This window comes from Lagopus muta, chromosome 3 (assembly GCF_023343835.1).
Source record: "Lagopus muta isolate bLagMut1 chromosome 3, bLagMut1 primary, whole genome shotgun sequence".
NCBI classification, from domain to species: Eukaryota; Metazoa; Chordata; class Aves; order Galliformes; family Phasianidae; genus Lagopus; species Lagopus muta.
The window spans coordinates 56,057,131-56,078,227 of record NC_064435.1 but is presented as its reverse complement, the minus strand read 5'-3'; the positions used below and the strand labels follow the sequence as shown (position 1 = coordinate 56,078,227).

General features: G+C 36.1%; 1 protein-coding gene across 5 annotated transcripts in view; it reads left to right on the top strand.

Moving 5' to 3' along the window:
- Positions 1-21,097, top strand: part of NETO1 (neuropilin and tolloid like 1) — a 67,738-nt gene that overhangs the window by 29,496 nt on the left and 17,145 nt on the right. For 4 of the 5 annotated variants that reach the window (XR_007375838.1, XM_048939727.1, XM_048939725.1 and 1 more), the window contains 3 exons: positions 5,824-5,865; positions 5,942-6,099; positions 17,926-18,154. Coding sequence is in view for 4 of the 5 variants with exons in the window: in XM_048939727.1 (XP_048795684.1) it covers positions 5,824-5,865; positions 5,942-6,099; positions 17,926-18,154 (429 nt within the window). In the remaining variant the exon portion in view is untranslated. The remainder of the gene's footprint in view (positions 1-5,823; positions 5,866-5,941; positions 6,100-17,925; positions 18,155-21,097) is intronic. The other variant, XM_048939726.1, reaches the window with a different exon arrangement.

The window sequence follows — 21,097 nt, the reverse complement described above, 5'->3', positions numbered from 1 at the left end:
AGTGTGACATAAGAATTAAAAAAATAATATAAGTTAGAAATACAATTTCTGGGAAGCAGTCTTCGTTATTTCAGCAATACTATATGGAATCTAGTTAAAGTAGCTTGAGTAAGTAGACTATATATTTCTGTGATTTTTTGTTTATTTGTTTATTTGTTTTTTCTTAATATGATTTTACTTTCCTTACTACTTGCATCATTTATTTATAAAATTTCTTCTTAAGAAAAACAGAAGCTGTATACTTTACTGGGACATTGATCACCAAGCACAAGGCAGAGTAGTGCATCCTTGCAGTCCTACATTTTCAAAAACAGAATTTCTCAAACTTCTTTAGGGCATTCACTTCAATTATGCCCTGGTTCAGCTAAAAAAGCATTAATAGCATAACCAGCATCATGGTTGCTGACGAGCAACAGAAACACACCCAGAACAGAACTCTTGAGGGGGGGGTGAGCCACAGCCATTATGTTCCAGCAGTAGAGGATGGGGTGGGGCCAGAACAGGTGGCCTGGATTGCTAAAGGGTTATTCCACGCCCTGTGACATGTGGGAACTTGTGGGAACTACTTAGGGGAAGATGGCTAGGAGGGAGGTGTTTTCTTGGAGGATTGTTGGGTGTTGGGTGAGATATATTGGTAGAGGGTTATTGGTTAAGTGAAAGAATGACTTTGTGGTGCTGGACTGCTGCTGAGTTAAATCCCAGTAACTGTTTTCTTCACGAGTCCTTGTTGATCTAGAATGTCGAGGTGAAATGCTGAGTTGTACTCACTTCTTGCTTACTTCAGTTAACTTCTTTTCTGACTGCACTGAGAAACAAAGAATTTGGAAGTGTTGTTCTATGTATAACCTCAAAAATATATGTTGTTGCTTACAATGTTTTCTTTAAAAGTCAATACGTAAAATACCAAGGCCAAATATGGTTTTTGCTAGCTGTAATTATTATAGAGCTGTTTTTCAGGGTGTCTAGTAAACTATGTTTTTATTTGAAGATCCTGTTTTACAGACACAGAAATATTTATTGGAGTGTCAGTAAGACTACAGAGCCATAAAGATTCATTGAACGAATTTCCTTTTGGCTAACAAAACAATAATTCCTATATTTTTGTGCATCTGGTTCACTTAGAACTTTTTTGTTCCTTAGCACTTTTCCATTGCTCTTCTACGGGGTAGCTAAATCCCCTTGCTCGTACACATCACAAAATATTTATTTTTAAAACCTTTTTCCCCTTCATTTTAGATTTGTTTTTGTGATTCTTTAACAAATTTTCATGCTTTTAGAATATTTTGGTCATTTTCCTGTTTGCTCATTGTATCATCAAGTACTAGGAGAAAACCATTAAAAATTGTTTTGTATAGAGTTCTGCAAGCACTGCTTTTATGGAGAAGTATTATTTGAAAATGCAGGACTAGTTTAGGCTCCCATAAGTAACTGTAAAAGATACCTAATTTCATAAACTTGAAAATAAATAGCTGATGGTATGGTGAATATTACAATTCTGTTTACTTTTCCACGAGTATTTACATGAAATCAGTTCTCTGATAAATTCTGTGATACAGATAGATGTGCATACACTAGAATACCTTAAATATTCATTGTTTAAAAACTGAATGACTAGTTTTTTAAATATAGGAAAATGAAAAGATATACCTGTAGTTGTCTGTTCAATAAATGAAACTGAACGTGCATTTTTTTATCATTAGCAATTTTAACTTCTACATGCTGTGATTCTTGCTCATATATGTAAAGTATATTTTTCTGTATAAAAAAGCATAAACATATGTTTCAAAAATCAACAATCTATATTGCATAGTTCAATCAAGTAATTCCTTCATTTCTAAGTAATAGGGGAAAAAAATTAACTGTAAAATAGGTCTCATACATGCACTAGGATTTTATAGCTTGTGTCTTCTAATCATACATTAATTGTTCATTGTTCATATTCTTCAGCATGTATACTTTATTCACATATAAATGATTCTGAGAAATTAGATGGATTCTAGATCTAAGATATTCTAGGAAATGCCAGTTGTATTATGATTTGGAGCAAATTCCACTACAGTAGACAGTGCACTCCAGATGAGGCCTCACCAATGAAGGATCAGCTGTTGGTGATACTTTGCCTAATGTAACCCAGGTCCTGTTACCCTGTGAGCCTCAAGGGCATATTGCTGGCTCATGTTCCACTTGGTGCCTAGGTCCTTTTCTGCAGATCTTCTTTCTAGTTGGGTAGCTCCCACGATGTCCTGCTGCTTGGAGTTTTTCTTCCCAGGCTTTGTATTTGGGCATCACAAGGCTCCTGCTAGTCCATTCTTCCAACTTAGGATTCCTCAAGATGGCAGCAAGACCCTCTGGTGTGTCTACCAGTTTAGCGTTCTTTGCAGACTTGCTGAGAGAGCATTCTGCTGCATCATCCAGATCGTTAATGAAGATACTGAACATAACTGCAGCCAGCAAGTACCTCTGCAGTACACCACCAGTTAATGTCCTCCAACTAGATCTTGGGCCCATCTGTTCAGCCACCACTGTCTCATTATCCAACCCATTTCTTACAGGGTAAGAAAACGTACAGATATCATCAGCTTCTTCCTGGCTACTCTAAATTATCTCGTTCTGTTTGTTTGCTGGTAACTCTAAATAAACTGGTACATATTTTGTATCTCATAATATTTTTCAAATGTAGTACTGTGCTTTACAGGGATTTTGCAGTAAAGCTTGAGTTAACAAAACAACAATCTGTTATTTATGAAACTGATAGTAGTGTATCACCTAAGGAAATTTTTTGATACCCTTTTTTGTTTGCTAGTTTTTAAAGGAGGCATTTCATATCTAAGAAGCATTGCATTTATTTTGGCTGTAAGGTCTTCTATTTACATATGCTTTACATATTTGCATGTTTTCCATGTAAATACCATGTTTCTCATATTTCAGTTAATGAGAGAGTTCCCCATAAGAAATAAAACAAGAAGTCAGTGTATTGCAGTGCTCTCAAGACTTATTGCATGTTTTTCTCTCTAGTTGTAGGTGATCAATCTTGTTTTTCACAGTGGGTTTTTTGGTTTTTTTTTCTCTGACTTGGGAATTTTCCCTAATGGAACTTGATTTTCATTAGTTGCAAAAGAAATGACTACCTGGCTATCAGAAGATCTAGTCAGTCAGTGTTTAGATACCATTAAAAGAGTTCTGACTCAGCCAGACAGATAATAACAATTTAATTGAATTGCATACAGAAGAGTTGTTGAAGTATAATCTATTTAATGGTAGATTATTTTAAAAACAAAATTTTGCTGGGTAAATATGCTTCAACATCATTGAAATTTCAGAATCTCTGATAATGCCTTACTTCCAGACTGTTGTATCAGCCAATATACTATTAATATATTACTTCAAGTGTCACGGACTTTATTTCACTCTCACTCTTAAGCTACAGAAAGATAATTTTTCACAGCCTGTCCAATTCAAGATCTAACATATCTGTAGAATTTTAACAGATTTTGTACTTTGGTGTGACTTTGTAATAACTGTATTGCTAAAAAATGGGAAGGTATGACTGGAGTTTTTTAATGCATTAAAATGTATGGTCTGGATTATACTTCAGCTTTAAGTTTACTCAAGTAAGATGCTTTGAAAATTGATAATAAACACTGAAACAGCAGGTAGAATGAGTTTTACATCTGGAAAACAAAGGTTTTTTTTTTTTTTAAATGAAAATGTATGAATTCTTTTTATCTTCACTTTGCTATCATTTTGAAAAAATTAATTTTATTACCATAATATTAATACTTATGGAGAGCAGATAACTTGTCTTTCTACTTCTGTCATGAACTACCAAAACTGGACATGGAAGCCTTCTAACACAAAGCGTATCAACTACCTGGTGGGCATGACTGAACAGACACATTTTCTCTCAAGTTATTGGACTTGGGTCCGAAGGCACTGCATAATAAGTCAGGTCTTTCTCTTTGCCCCAAGTTTTCAGAGCTTTCTGTCCTTCGCAGCTTGGCAAAAGGTTAATGTATGCTTAATATAGGATGTGATCAGACTTTAAAACCTGAACAGCAAAAGTTTTTCACAATCTGACACACAGTCTGTGTCCAATTCTCTCCACCTGTTTCTGGTATGGTCAGCTGATGCAGCAAGACACTTGGATTCTTGCTACCACGACTCCTTTCTATGAAAATTCACTTCAGCTGAGAGAAGTTCTATCAAGATCTGTTTCTTCCTGTTTGCTTCTCTGTACTTTATAAATGTGTTGGAGTGTTTGCAGACCAGTCCTTGTATACTCAGAAGAAATTTGATGGTTACACTAGGCATGGTTTTGATGTTAATTTAAACCAGTAGTTTAATTATATTTCTTTTAAGTGTCTTGCTTTCAACAGTAGATATCAACATCTGAGTACATTAATTGAAATGTTTAATTATGTTTACTATTGTTTGTTATCATATCTATGTGCTGATCTATAAAACTACGTAATATTAATTGCCTACTCAATTATATTTGCAGTCTCCTAAGTTCATGAGTATTTAATCAAGATTTATATTGTGCCACTGTAAAAGAAAACTTGGAAGAACAATGGCAGCCTGTTTATAACAAGACAGTTTTAAAAGGTGATTTTACAACTCCAGGTCTGACAGTATATCCTCCCTGTTCGGACTGAAATGGCTATTCTTGCTCATAGAGCACTGGATTTTGTTTTTCATATTATTTGTCAAATTTTCTCCTCCTTGTTTGTATAACTTTTGATACACTGAATTGAAGCAGTAATGTGTTCTGACTAGACTACACAGCTCAGACTCTAACTTGGTTTTCCTTTTATACAGTCCTTCAGAGGCCTGGGTAGAATGTGGCCAGGAGAATCTTGATGCAGAGTGTTTGCATGTAGATGTTTATAATTGGTTTTGGAAGAGCAGATCCTATCAAATTTTGTGGAAAAAAGAGTAAAGAATGGTGGAGTTCTTTGCTGTTATATTCCCCCTGAAGATGAGCAAAACAGTATAGAATATTCATGTTAGGCAGAACAATAATGCAAGAGAGAAAAAGTACAGGCTAGTCTGTTCTGAAGAGATAGTTGTCCAGAACCGGAAATGTAAAAGGGGCTAAAGTGTTTCAAAGGAAAATATCTTCAAACTATGGAAAAATCTTGTGAAATACTGCTTGTCTATGGATACCTGTTTGAGACATAGATCTATGATCAAACTTATTTAAGTGTTGTCAGGCTGTAAAGGCATGATATAAAGCATCTTAGTAAATATTATGTTTATCAGATAAAAATAGCAGGCATATTAGACCTATTATCTTATTTATGTGATGAATTCCATTACTTATGGAATGCTAGGTGGGTGCCTCTGAGAAAGAAAGAGAATCCTCACTGTTGATAGGGGTGGTAGAGTATTCATAAATGCAGAATCAAGTTAAGTTGGGTGTTATAATCACACTGAAAATGCAGAATAGGCAAAGGGATTCTGAAGGGATTTGTAAATTTATCCTATTTTATGTGCCTGTATTCAAATGTCTTGGGGTTAACTGTGTAATGTTCTTGCATGCCTGGATCTGCATAATTTTTTTTAACTCTCACTCATGAAACAGTGAGTGAGATAGAGGAAATTTTGACTAAAGTAGAAATAGAATAAGAACTTTGCACAATAGTATCAATACTGTCTGCATTAATAATTACTGTGTTGCCATAGTTTTTAAACTTCTTGTATAAGCAAGTCATGATCCTAAGAAATGTATGTATAACTATATCACTCCAGTTAAAATTTAGCACACTGACATTACAGCCAAGATATTGAACAAAACTAATTTTCTCTTTCTCAATTTTTAAGATCCAGATTTTAAGGACCTTGGAGTTTTGAAACCATTGCCAGGTTGGTATGTTGTTTTTTCCTAAGTTTTGGAGGCCTTTGTGCTGTACTGTAGAAAATATTTTTGTTTGCTGTTCAGGATTCATTTTTCTGATATTTTGTTATTTAGTTTGTGAGTTTGAAATGGGAGGACCTGAAGGAATTGTGGAATCTGTACAAATTGTCAAGGAAGGAAAAGCTTCTGAAACTGAAGCAGTAGACTGTAAATGGTACATCCGAGCACCACCCCGATCCAAGGTCAGTCCTTCATCCACTTGCTAATTTGCCACTTAATTTAAGAAATTGACTTTTCTAATATGCTGTGCATTGCTTAGTACAGACAGACCTTGTTTAATAACTTTACAGCTTGAACCTGTAAACTGTTTTTTTTTCTTCTGCTGTAGAAAGGTAATTTATCACCTCAATCAAAATAACCTTCTTTCTCTATACATAATGATGTGGGCAGCATTAATGTGCTTTTTGTGCCATAAGTAATTTTCTTAAATTCATCTTTAATTTTGGTCATACTTTTAAGGCATCAGTTTGTTTAGTTAAGTGGGAAGCAATCTTATCTAACGTAGGGACTATTAAGGGAACACTGCTGGGTCCGTATGATCATTATTGTTTCTCATCTGGGAACAGTGAACATGGAGCCAAGGTGAATTAACATTCTTGTGTATGAAGCCTTTTTCTATTATTGTAGAGCGATTGACAAAAAGAGATAGTATTCTCCTTTCTCTCTCCCACCATACACAGCAAACCATGTCTTTGCAACGAACAGGAGGGGGATGCAGTTAATTAATGATTCTTTTCTTAGATTCTGATTCTCTCTTATCCATGGCTTATTTGTTATTATTCAAATTAATTTTTGCTAGTTACCCTACTGTTTCTTTTCTCTGAGCTCAAGCATCTCCATACCTCCAACCTACTTTCATTCCCTCTGCTAAAGACAAATTCTACGCATATTTTTATTAGCAGGTTTGTTTTTGGAAGGCTTTTTTTTCTTTTTTTGTAAGCTCAGAGCAGACTATACTGCATACATCTGATTGTTCCAGCACCCAATACTGAATAAGCAGCAGGCAGGTTTTCCAATAGAGAAAACTTACTTAGTATCAAGATCTTTCTTATTTTGAAAGTTCAGGAGTTAAATAGTTGGCACATAAGACTACAGATAAATTATTTCTAGAATATACTTCAATTTCATATTTTTTTACATTTGCAAAATTCAATATTCATGGAAGTTTCCAATTAAGTAGATGGAATTTCCACTTCACAAGAGTAAGTAGCTATCGATGTGAAATTACTAGACTAATTAGTTATTGCACATTATATACTTAGTAGGTAAGAGAACAGGTAAACACAATTAAAGACTTAGCCTGGTTAAATAAGATAAAAGTTGCCCTACATTTGTATATCTGTTTAGTTTGTCAGATAATATCATCATGACATTCTTATCTAAAGTGCCACAATTCAAAGTGCTCCTGGAAATCCCATATTTAGTTATCTGTAGAATTTATCCAGAATTCAGTCCTGATTTAAAAATACTAATTTTGCAGCCACATAACTGTAATAGCAGTGTATAACACAAATATGCCAAACAATGTTGTTAAGAGAATAAAAAATTGTTAGTTATTTGTGAATTTTTATACCTGGATTTAGCTTTGCTTCATTTCATGAAGTGTAGACCAGCTGAAGAGTGTCTGAAATAAAGAGCAATGAGAACATTTTATAAAATGTGAGAAAAGATTGGAAGTTATATAATGTTACATAGAGGTTTTTTGTGAAGGAGGGTGTTACGAGACAGTATCCCTAAGTATCTAGTGAGGAGGAGAGACTGCTCAGATGTCAATTCATTTGCAGAAGACGCCAAGTTGGCAGGAAATGTCAGTCTGCCTGGGGATAGGAAGGCCTCACAGAGAGATCTGGGGAGGCTGGAGCTGGGCTGAGGCCAATGGGATGATGTTCAGCAAGACCGAGTGCTGGTCCTGCCACTTTGGCCGCAACAGTACCAGGCAACACTACAGGCTTGGGGCAGAGAGGCTGGAAGACTGTGTAGAGGAAATGTACCTGGGGGTATTGATTGATGCTCGGCTGAACATGAGCCAGCAGTGTGCCAAGGTGGCCAAAAAGGCCAATGGCATCTTGGCTTGTATCAGAAACTGTGCAGCCAGCAGATGCAGGGAAGTGATCATCCCTCTGTACTCAGTCCTGGTGAGACTGCACCTCAAGTACTGTGTTCAGTTTTGGGCTCCTCACTACAAGAAAGATATTGAAGCCCTGCAGCATGTTCAGAAAAGGGCAACAAAGCTGCTGAGGGGTCTGGAGCACAAGTCTTATGGGGAGCTGTGGAGGCAGCTGGGATTGTTCAGAGAAGAGGATACTCAGGGGCGACCTCATTGCTCTCTGCAACTACCTGCAAGGAAGCTGTGGTGAAGTGGGGGTAGGCCTCTTCTTCCATGCAACCAGTGATAGGACTAGAGGGAATGGCTTCAAGTTGCTTCAGGGAGAGATTCAGGTTGGATGTTAGGAAATATTACTTCTCTGAGAGAGTGATCAGGCAGTGGAGTGGGCTGCCCAGGGAGGTAGTGGAGTCATTGTCCAAGGAAGTGTTCAAGAAACATTTAGATGTTGTAGTGAGGGACATGGTTTAGTGGGAAATAGTTGCAATAGGGGAATGGTTGGACTGGATGATCTTGCTGATATTTTCCTATCTTGGTGATTCTATGATTCTGTGTCTTTAGGATAAGTCACAGTATTGCATGGGCAAACAAAAGATTTAGGTTAGATATAAGGGAAGAAAAATTCAAACAGTAGGACATGAATTATTGGCTGAAGGAAATTTGTTCAGCTGATGTTGTTAGCAACATTAAAGTGCAAGTAAGGCAAAACAACCAAACAAACAAACAAAAAAAAAAACCATGGAAAATGTGAGAAACATCCCTAATCTTATGTTTTGTCAGAGAAGTGGACTACCTTGTCTCTTGATGAATCACATTGCTCCCATCTTATAGAATTATCTGGCTGGAGAGAAAGGACAGTATAAAAGAATTTAAATCAGTGTTTCTTAAGGTGAAAGATTTTTCAGCAAGCTAGGAAAAAAAAAAATCAAGCCTAAAGGGTTTTATTCTGGCTTTCTTGTTACATACACACATGTATAAATGTGCATGTGTGCATATGCATTTATATTCATGCGTCTGTAGTCATGGTATCGCTGTACTGGGAAACTTTTCAAACTGGGAAAATTTTCAAATATTGAAGAAGAAATTGGTGGATAAACTTTAAAAAGGTATTATATGAAGTAAGATCTATGGTAATACTGTTTTTGGATCAAGATTCTGTTGTCTGTATTTTACAGTCAGCTTCCTTTGTGCTTATCTAACCTTGAATTAATGACATATTCAGTACAGTGTCGGTGACATCATTCTAATTTATGGCAGGTTGCACCTATGAAAACAGGCTATCCAGCTAGGAACAGAAAGAACTCAACAGCTGTCTTTAAATCTATATGCTCATGTGTTCTGGGCTGCACAGTTTGTTACTGGGAACTATGCCTAAAAGGCCAGAGTTTCTCAGATGATTTTGAGTTGGATCTTTACATCTTTAGTTTCTTAATCTTTGCCAGTTTGTGGGCAATTTCATTTGGCTTAAGCTCATCCAATCTAGCAAGATGCAAGTCTCTGCCACAGTTTGCAATTCCAGATTCAAGCCAAGTCTGAGCTCAACATATATGCAATGAGATCAATTGGGGTGTATGAACTTGAGAGCTCTAAGTCTGAGCTTCAACCTAACAGTTTGGATGTAATGCTGCTGCTCTCCTCACCAAGCTAGAATGACAGAGAGCACTCAATTTCTTTCACAGGCTTAAAGTACTGAGTCATCACTGATTACCTTGTAGTATGAAGAGTAGAATGCTAAAAATGAATGCAGAACTGGAGCTTTCTGGAAGTCCAGAAGACAGGAGAAATACAACTGAAGTCTTTTTTACTTGTTGCAAAGTATGTCATTTGTGTAATCATTTGGAGACTATTCCTGTTGAGTAAGATAGCTGTGAATCTGAAATTCAGAAATACTGAGGGTTGTCAGCTATGTGTACGAGTACAAGTAGATGAGGAATTCAACGTGAGCTAATTGTGTACTTGCAGCCCAGAAAGCCAGGGCAAACATAGGTAGCAGACTGAAGGAGGTGAGTCTTCCCCAGTGCTCTCATGAGACCACACCTAGAGTACTGTGTCCAGCTCTGGGGCCCTGAACATAAAGATATATTGGAGTGAGTCCACATGGGGGCCACATGGATATTCAGAGGTCTGGAACACCTCTCCTGTGGAGAAAAGCTGACAGAGTCAGAGTTTTTGAGCTTGGAGAAGGATCCAGGAAGATCTTATTGCAGCTTTCCATTACCTAAAGAAGGCCTACAGAGAAGATGGAGAGAGATGGTTTATCAAGGAGTGTTGCAACAGGACAAGAGGTAATAGCTTTAAACTAAAAGAGGGGTTATTTGGATTAGACATTAGGAAGAAACTACTCAAAGTGTGGGGAGGCACTGGAACAACAGGTTTTTCCAAGTAGTTCAAGGTAAGGTTGAATGGGCAATCCAACCTAAGGTTGGATTGGAGCAACCTGGTCTGGTGGAAGGTGTCCATGCCTTTGGCGGAGTGGTTGTGTAATGATGTGGTCTTTTAAGATCCCTTTTAACATTAACTCTTCTGTTGTGATTCAGTTGGTGATGGTGACAGAATCTGATTCACCTTGATCCAGGGTGGCTTCTTGATACGATTAGACCAGGGCAGTGTGGTTGGTCATGGGCTATAAAATATCCTGTGCAGACTTCAGAGGGTCCGTGTTCAGTCAGAGCCACCTGCCCAGAAGCATGACACACTGCTCTGCTGTGTTCATCCGAGTCAGCATGGAAAAAACAAATCCAAGCCAAGCCTGCCCTTACGCCCAGGGTCATGGTGGGAGTAATCAGAACAGGACACTAGAGCTTGATCATTCAGGCATGCCATCAAAATATTGCTGTGGAAAAAAGGTATCTTCAAGACACTGGCACATTTAGAAAGAAGGATTTAAATAATTTCTCACTGTTTTCACAATGAACCTTGAATTTACTTACCTAATCAAAAACAGCTTTCAGTTCCAGAGCTTGACTCCAGATTGATTGCGGTCTTGAAGGAAATTTGGTTGTTGCTCATGTGTTTCTTGTACCCATAAGAAGAAGTAGGCAGTGAAACAAATTCTGGAACTACAATCTGACTGAAAACATTTTCTGTTCTTGTTCACAAATGGCAATTTATGCTCTGAGATGAGACCTACAAGAGTGACAGTTTAAACTGTCAGCTCTAATATACCAGCGTAATCCTGATTTTTTTGAAGGATTTTTTACCAGCACACTAAAATTATAGAATCATAGAATAATCAAGGTTGGAAAAGACCTCTAAGATCATCTAGATCAACCATCCACCTACCACCAATGTTTCCCCCACTAAACCATGTCCCTTAGTACAACATCTAATGTTTCTTGAACACCTCCAGTGTCGCTGACCTCACCACCTCCCTGGGCAGCCCGTTCCAGTGCCTCAACACTCTTTTGGAGAAGAAACATTTCCTAATACAATTAACGGGCATTTTAATAGTGATTCTTGAAAAATTAAAGAGAAAAAGAATTTAGAGTTTGAAAAACCTAAGGAACAGATGCATCATTAATGGCTTTAGGTAGGTTCCATGTCTGGAAAACTCTGAAGCCTGATAGTATGCAAATAATATTATGAATGAAAAATCCTGTGCATTTTTCTGGCATATGAAAAGATTTTCCCTGGAACAAGAGGGGCAAATTCTGTTTGAACAAGTAGAAAATGTTGTTTGCCTATGTTAAAATATTAAAATCACTTTTCTGAAACAGTTCTTTCAGATGACATTGCAAGACGACAGTATGCGTGTATAATATTTTCTAGCCGATGTGATAATACACATGGCAGACTAGCACTTGCAGAAAAATGCTGTTAAGTTAGCATTAATATATTCTGTTCAGGTATAGAAATAGAATTATCCTTAGCATCCTCAGTCCAAATAATTGTTAGGAAATACAATTTAAAAAGGTACTCAAGAAGGTAATAAAAAATCTACCAAAGAGAACAGCAGAATCAGAATCTATCTATGGCTTTCACTGTTAAAAAGCAGAACAGTATCAAGGGACGTTAGCTCCCACTTCCCGCTATTTTTCCATTGAGCAAGAGAGAAAATGCAAATGATAATGGCTAGAATAAATGTCAGTTACTGAGAACTTGTGGAAGTCTGAAGAAAAAAACAAAACAAAAAAAAAAAAAAAAAACAGAACAAAATAGAGGATTCTAAAGAGCTTCACTCCTTAGGGAAAACAACAGCCAGTATTTCTCAAGTGCCAGGCAAGAGGAAAACCTGAGATATGGAGTTCTGTCTTTCCATGGTATCACAGACAGGAACCACCATTGATGCTTTTGGGTTTATGATTATTGAGAGAAATGTTTAGAATCCAAGCAACAAGATGGAAGACTTTTAGAAGAAAAAAAAAATCAGTGTTTTAGTAATATGACTCTGTTTTGGCTGTTATGTTTGTCATCTTTTTGCCTTGAAGGAGAATAATTAACGTTGCAAAAATCTGCTTTAAAAAAAGCTGAACTTGCTATGCCAAAATAATTGAGGTATTGTTAAACTCCATTGCTAATTGCATAGAGCTGAACAAGATGCAGAATAAAGCAAACGTAAATGATCAGTAAGCAGTAGGGAAAGACATAGGACTCTTTACCCTAGCCCTGTGCTTGCAAGAGAATTGACTGAACCTAGAAACTGAATATGTAAAATTTGAAACTTAGGACATGATGAAGAGGAGGTTTTTCTCTCACTTCTAAAGCATTGTTGGCAGTTGAATGATGGCTTTTTCTTCTTTTCTATCGTTTGGTATTTTTTTGTTTTTTGATGCATTATAAGGGACTGAATGTCTGTGCACATATATTAAGTCTGATATGCTAGGATATGGTTAGAAGGTTTTCATGACTGGTCTGATCAATCATGTTGTCAGCACTAACCTTCAGTGATTGATTAAAAAGCAGAACTCATCAAAAGTGATTCACTATGAAGAGATTATAATCTGACTATTTTACTGAAGTGATATATTATTAATAGTTAACAATCATTCTTTTTTTTTTTTTAATATATGCAGTAAAAGATTTCTCTTGTTTTCAAATTTAAACAAAAAATAGTAAAACTTGTCCAACATTTCCTTTTTCATTATTATGATGACAATGGAAACCTTAAAAGTGACAAGACAATTATTTAAACTGTAATGTGACTGAGCATTAATTATATATACCACAGTACAGTGAAGGTTTATCAGTTTTGTTTCTAATGACATTAGTATTTGTAGTGACATCTCAAAGCTCAATAAAAGCTAATACTTGAGTGCTAGCAACCTGTTTTTCTAAATACTATGGATCTGATTATGTGAGGAAAATGTCTTATAAAAATTTTACAAGAAAAATACAAAAGGATGAAATACAGCAGTTATGCTTCTTTTGGATACAATGTTCTCTTCAACAGGAAAGGCCTCATTATGCTAAGATAATATGTCACTACCTACAGAAATGGTAACATTCAAAAAGCCTCCATTGGTATCAATGGAAGAAGGCTTAATGAAGACAGAAGATAGTATTTCAGTTTTTCTTCATTTGTTTGCTTCTGAAGGGACAATTTCTTATCTACTGTTGGTGGAAGTAATGACTGAGATCACAGCAAATGAAATAACCAGAAATATTTATAATTTTTCTCTCCTTCTGCTTAATTTATCATAGTGAGATCTACATAACAGTGAAAGTAATCTTGCCAATAATTTCGGAAAGCAATGTATCTGAAATGTTTTGCATTAAATAATGATTTGTTGTATAATCAGATTTATTCTTTCCTTGGGGATCTCAATTTATTAGTCTTTTTTTTTTTCTGCCAGTGTGGACCTCACCCCCAATGACAGCAGCAATGGCAACTATATTGAATAAGACTATAAAAATTGGCAAAAATATGCATATGCAATTAAATTACTTTCATCTCTTTAAAATAAAATCTGATTGAATATTAGATTGTCAGTTTGTACGCACAGTTTCCAATATTAAAAAATTTGCTCCAGTCTTAATCCATAGGTATGATCCAAATAAACTTAACTAAATTGATTTCAGATAGCTTTGGATCAAGTCCTCATTGCTTTATATAAAGTTCTAGACATAGTTGTCTCCAAAAAAGAATATAAGAACTAAATTCCAGCTCACCTCAGACTATAGTAAATTTATTTTTTCTAATTTATGAAACTTCATGCCACTGTAGAAGGTGCCATCTTTCTTCTGAAGGATGGGCATAGATTTTTTTAAGCCAAATATTTATTTCCAGTGGTGCCAGCACCAAATCTCTGTCATATATGTGTGTGTATATATATATTTTAGCTGAATTTATCACATACAGGAATCAACAGAAGTGACCAAAAGCAGAATTCAATCTTGGAAAAAAGTTTGTAGTGTCTTCCTCACTGAAAGAATCAAAGCAGAATGCTAAACTGTTTTTCTCCTGTTCCCTTCTCAGCATTTATAACTGTTTACTCTGAGATATATTTACCATTTTAGAAGGCTAGCATGATATTAGAAACTAGAGAATGTCAAATGATAAGCTTATAGAAAAAAGACTTTGGCCACACAGTTTATGAGTAGTCTCTTTGAACAGATCAAGAATAATGGATGAATGCTGGAAATTGCTGTGAGAGATATTTTTTTAAATAGTGAGAATTTATTGTAAGAATGAAAACTCTTGAATTTCATTTCGGTTTTGAAATAGTGTATCCTGTACAGACATATGTATGTGCTTAAAAATATATGTGAACAGATATATATAAATATAAATATATATATATACATACATATATATATATATATATATATATGTAAGTATATATATATATAAGATATATATATGTATAAGATATCAGGGTAGGAGGAGAAGACAAGAAAACAAATGTGAGTGATCCTTGCCCCATTAAATTACATATAGTTTTATTGATGTTATAGCAGTCAGACTAAGATATTTTTCTTCTGGAGTAGGTAAGAGTTTTCCTGAAGACAGCAATAAGACAAAAAATATAATCTGTGCATTTTGCATTATATCTATATGGTCTTACTATGTCTAAATATGATCTATTTTATATACGTATGTATAGTGATAAATGAAATATTATGCAGACATGGACTATTTCAGCAGCTTCGCAGGGAGGCTGAGTGCCAGGGTTTCACGGTGCCTGTTAGGCTTGTGTTTGAACATTGACTGGTCTCTAGGCCACAGGAAACTGCTCTTCAGACCTGTCCCAGTTATGGCTATTTTCAGATGTGGGAGTTCTAGTTCTCATTCCTGCCATACTTCCCTTCATCCTCCAAATCTTGTTCTGGCAGTACAGTGGTGACCCTAGGAGCTGCTAGTATAGGAGGGCCTTGTCAACCACTGGAGTGAGGAGCCCATCTCACCCATCTGATTTCTGCATGGCTTCATTTGAATTTTTTGCTGGTCCAAAACTTGTGCCTAAACCTCTCTTACTAGACTTTTGTTGCTCATTCAAGTTTGTTTTCCAGTTGACTTCTGCATGTTTTCACACCTTTCCTTTTAGAGGTGTAACAGCTTCTAGGAAGTAGATTAAAGTGAATTCCAGCCATGGAATTGTAGAATCATTAGGTTTGGAAAAGACCACTAAGATTGTCTAGTCCAACCACGAACTCATCCCCACCATGCCCACTGACCATGTCCCTCAGTGCCACATCCACACCATCCGCACATTTCTTGAACACCTCCAGGGATGGTGACCACCTCACTGGGCAGCCTGCACCTGCTCTTTATGAGATGTTCTGAACCCAGTCTGAACCTTCATCTGCTTAGTGGCCATGGAAGAGGCTGAAAAGGGCAGGAAACTGAAAACTGGGATTCCCCTGAAGAGTTAAAGTTGCCTGGCATCAGCAAGACTTAAATGCTCTAAATGAATGGAGAATGGCAAGAGCAAGGTTTGGAGGGAAGAGGAAAAGGGTCAGATGCCTTGGCACATGGTGAAGGGAGAAAGACTGGGGAGAATGAAAGAGACTTGCAAAGTGATACAGCCAGTGCAGAGAAACTTCAGAAATACATTTCCTGTACTCAAGAGATTTAAGAGTTCAAAACAAGCCTTTAAATATGACTTTGCCAAGGAAGTTGGTGACCCTTTTTAACCGAAATGGAATGTCTATGCTCCTAATACAAGAGGAAATTACAGGACAATTCCAGACAATATATTAATAAAATTGGTGGATGACTGAACTCAAGTAATTTTTCATTTCTCTACAGGAGTGGAACAAGGGCAAATGAAATTAAAAACAAAATTATCAAGAAGACCAACACTACAAAAACAATTTCTTTGCATATTTGCCATCTGAAAATTATTACTTTTTGCTGCTAAATGTTCAATTTTGTGGAGATCAGTACAGCTGCTTCAATTTGTAGTATTCAAAAATAATAATGTAAAAAGATGCTGAAAGAAAGATTTATCTGTAATTTAATTGAAATATGTTCCTCACAGTTCTTCTGGAGGATGGCTATGTTGGAACAGAATTAGGGTATGCTCTAAGAAATGACATAGTGGAAAAAATGAAATGAAATTCATATACTGAATTTCATGTGCAAGTAAAAAAATGTCTAGCAAATATTTGCTTCAAAGAGACCAGTTACAAAGAATAGCAAGGAAAGGAAGTGTGCTATAATACGATACCTTAAAAAAAAATTGAATAAATAAAAATCTGAGCTATAATTAAGCAGTGTCAGACTTCTTAGTAAAACTTCTGAAACCTTATGAGTTCTGATATGTCGGTGAGGAGATGTGTTGAGTGCTGTATGCTTCTAGAATATAATGTTTGTGTACTTTGTGCCAATCCATAGAAGCCTTTTTGTGAACTGTCCTGTGTATGTAAATAGCTATCTGATGTTAATAAGACTATTTGTAAAGTTAATCTGATGTATAATACAGTGGAGTTTTTGGGGGGATTGTTCTTTCAAGATGCACACAGCCAGATGTTCTCTGACTTTTTATGCAGTTTCTGCCCTACTCCACCTTTCTGTATCATTCTCTTGAAGTCTCCCAGGTACCCTTAGATGTTTGATTATATATCATCCATCTAATGGAAATTTTACTTAGTTTCTGTTGCTGGAATATTTGATGTTGCTTGTTTTAGCAGTTGCCTTTAAAATGAGATTGTTTCCCTGTTCAAGACAGTATAAAGTTGAGTATCAGAAAATAGCATTTTCTCCTCACTTCTTCTGTTGGGTAGGTTTATAGACATCTTTGTAAAGGGTAAGACATATATTATATTTGTAAGAGAACTTAACTTGAATGCGAGTGATATTTTCGAAGGAAAATTTCAAGGTTTCTGTCAGTTTCCACGGAATAATCTTGATTTCATCCCTGCTAAATTATGAAGACAAGTACTGTAAGAGCTTTGTTTAGAAAAGCTGAGATGGTGGCCAAATTGCTTGAGGAAACATGAAAAGATTAATGATTGAGTTCTGCCTGTCTCCTAGATTCTCACTTCCTGATCTGTGTAGCTGAGACATATCACAAAGATGACACATTGGCTGTGGGGAGAGAGTAGCAATTATTTGCCTTGTTACTTTCCATGTCAGGCAATAATAGAGCAATACTGTGCCAGTTAAAAGAAGGAATTTCCAGCTTGTCTCTGTCCTTCAGCTTCAAGGACTGTTGTACATACTTCTACTGAAGGGGCATATGTTTGGAAATTAGGACCATGCTGCATAGTATAAAAATCTCGATCTTCTATTTTGGAGTTCTGTTTTGGAGCAAGACAAAATACAAGGAATTATAAATAGTTTGCACTTTCTGTATTAATGCCCACTCAGGGAAGTTGTATGTGAATCACTAGCTCCAGAAAAATTATTTTGATGCTGTTGTGTAGCCTTTCTCCCACAAGATAGAGCACTGTTGCTTAATGCATTGTCAGTCATTCTAAAATGTTTCTACATGTTGCCTTTTCTTTCTTGTTTGTTTCACAGATATATTTGCGATTCTTGGACTATGAGATGCAGAATTCCAATGAATGCAAAAGAAATTTTGTAGCTGTCTATGATGGAAGCAGCTCTGTGGAGGATTTAAAAGCAAAGTTTTGCAGCACTGTTGCAAATGATGTAATGCTGCGGACAGGTCTTGGAGTAATCCGTTTGTGGGCAGATGAAGGCAGTCGAAGCAGCCGATTCCAGATGCTCTTCACATCTTTCCAAGAACGTAAGATCTTAATCAATGTGTCTGCCTTTCAGTTTGTTAAACAATACCAGTCCCACAAACTGCTAATGTTTTCTTCGTGCAGAGTATACACCAAAGGATTCTCCTGAACAAGCTCTGTGAACCAACAGAACAGATTTAATTCTATGAATTTTTAATACTGCACAATGATTTGTAACACAATAGGTAGAGCACAGGATTCACAGGCAGGAAGGCAAGTACAGCTTGTCACTATAAATATAATTTTTTCCTGACTCCCAATCTACTGGGCTACTCTGTCAGTTTTCTCTTACATGACTAGAAAACAGTACGACTGAATGTTTTTATCAAGTCTCATGTTTTTTATGAATGTGATTTTTTAGATCTTACAATGATGGTACTTTAAAAACACCGTATGATTATTTTATAGTAGATGATGGGTACGTTTGTTCATATACCAGAATTTCAACAAACATGTATCAGACAGTGTTAGGCAAATAATGACGGATTTGGTGGTTTTAATATTCTCTCTATGCAGCTTTCATTCATACATCTATATGATTTCTGAGCTCATGTAGTAGGAAAGACAGCCTGTGAAAGAAACAAAAGGTACTTCTTGCCAGTCTGAAAAACACGAAACCCAATTATCTCATTCACTGAAAATTATTAATTCAGTTAATCACCTGTGAAAGATTTTGCTTTGTTTTCTTTAATGTAAAAATGCACATATGGTCCCTCAAGGAGGAGTGTATATATTTGTTTTCTTGTTCTGATTTATGTTCATTTTTAACTTATTTTTTGGCTCGTGTTTCACATTTTTCACAGAAAGATTTCTATGTGACTGTCAGTGATTGAAATGAAGGTGCAATCCTACCAAGCATATCCTTCATCTGTATTCTGTGTGTGTTTACCCCACAATGAGACTGTTGAGAGCGGCCTCCGTAATTCTTTAATTATGGCACTGATTAAAAATTTCTGGCAGTTTACGTGCTTGAAACTGCATATGCCATTGTACTTGCACACTGCAGCATTAGGGTAGATTATATTTTATTTGTATCTAAGTCAGACCATAGTCTAAAAGAGGCCTCAGTTGAGATGACACTGCCCTTTTCTCATTTCAGCAACTGGAAATGTCTTGAATATTCAAGATCTGATTCTTTTTTTTTTTTTTTTATTTCTCCACAAGACATCCTGATCTGTTACCTTAGAAACAACTGCATAGACACTGGAGGTTCAGAGCATAAAGAGAAGTAAAGAGTGAAGCACTGTGATGACTAACTTGAGATGAGGGTTTGAATAAGTGTGGGTTTGCAAGATTTCTTCATTTTAAAGGAGAATAAGGAAAGATTTTGTTAGTTTTTATTTTTGTTTTTATTTTTCCTCCAATAACATTCTAATACTACATATTATGAACTCCTCTGTTCTTGTAAACAGCTAATGTTTTATAATGGATGATATTCTGACTGGGAGGTTGAAAATAATAACATGATGTGCCTTCCGTAAATTTATTCTGAACAGGTGTTGCAGACACAAAGCTGAAAATTTATAAAGGGATAAATTGTGCTTTGAGGTATGTGTACACAGCCTGATCATAAATAGTAGAAGAAAATGCATCTGTGTTTTAATGCTGGAAGCTGACTTAAAAGATATAAAGGTGACACTGACTGTACTCTTTGTGCCATGTTATTTGTGCGTAGTGCTGCCCCATACTGCAGATTTGTACTGGCTGTACAAAGTCAGATTGAGCAAACGCCCAGTCTGCGTGGTGTGATGCAACACATAGTCTAAGTCTTCCATAGTGTGTGGGAATAATTAGATCATCTGCATGGAAGAGGAGGAATGTCAGATTTCATTCAGGGAGATAAGTATAAGGAGACAGACACCTGTGTCTCTATGCACAGAAAGGAAGAAAAAAAAGCTTTTTGTTCACTTAGAGCTGGGGAAAAAAATAAAAAATAGAGGATGACTTTTTTGTTGTGGTTAACTTGCTTGTAAAAGAGTGACAAAGTGACTGTTCCTGTGGGAATGACCAGGTGACGCTATGTATAGTTATATGGTGCTCCTTGAGTTCTCCAGTGTGTGGGGTTGCTGACTGTAGACTTAAGTTGTTGAGACTGTGAACTCTCTGTTAGGCAAGGCTCCATGAATGTTTTCTTTCTGAGTCTGTTCATTGTTAATTCTTGTTACAATGCTGTTTTGGGGGAATTTACATTTGTGCAAAAAGAGGAAATCTTAGAGATTTCTTAAATGATTATTTTCATACTATTTCTTCAGTCTGCTCCAATTGTAAATATATACTAGTCCTCTTTTTTTGGCTTCTGAAAACTGGTCTTACAAGTTTCCAAAGCCTTAATGGTGACGCTCTGCAGAACAGCAGTGCTATTAATATGTTTCAAGGAAGAACAGTCATGAGATGCAATAATTTGTAAAGTTTACTACTCCAGAAAATCGGTAGTGATTCTCATATCATCAAAATTTTAGTAGAGTTCTATGTAACATTTAATGAAAAATATAGCTAATATTGTAGAGTGATGATCTAACAGTTTATGATCAGTATTATCAGCTATTCCAAATATCATTGGATTTTATCTGTTTAAGTCCTTACCTTTTCAATCTTTTATATGCCCTATTAGCACATACATTTGCATCATGTTTTTTGTTTTTTTTTAAAAGGCCTAAAATATATTTCAAATATCAAACTAAGTTAAGAGGCAGAAAAAGGAGGCGGGGGAGGGGAGGGGGGAGGAACAAAAACTTGTAGCATCATCAAAAGATTTATGGCCTTTGGTATATGGTGGCATTGAGTGACATGGTTTAGTGGACATAGGGGATGGTGGGCTGACATTTGGGCTAGATAATCTTAGTGACGTTTTCCAATCTTAATGATTCTACGATTCTATATGTTCATCTGGTAAGAAGACTAGAAAAATGAATTTTTGTTTTTTTCACCCACTAGCTGTTCATTTC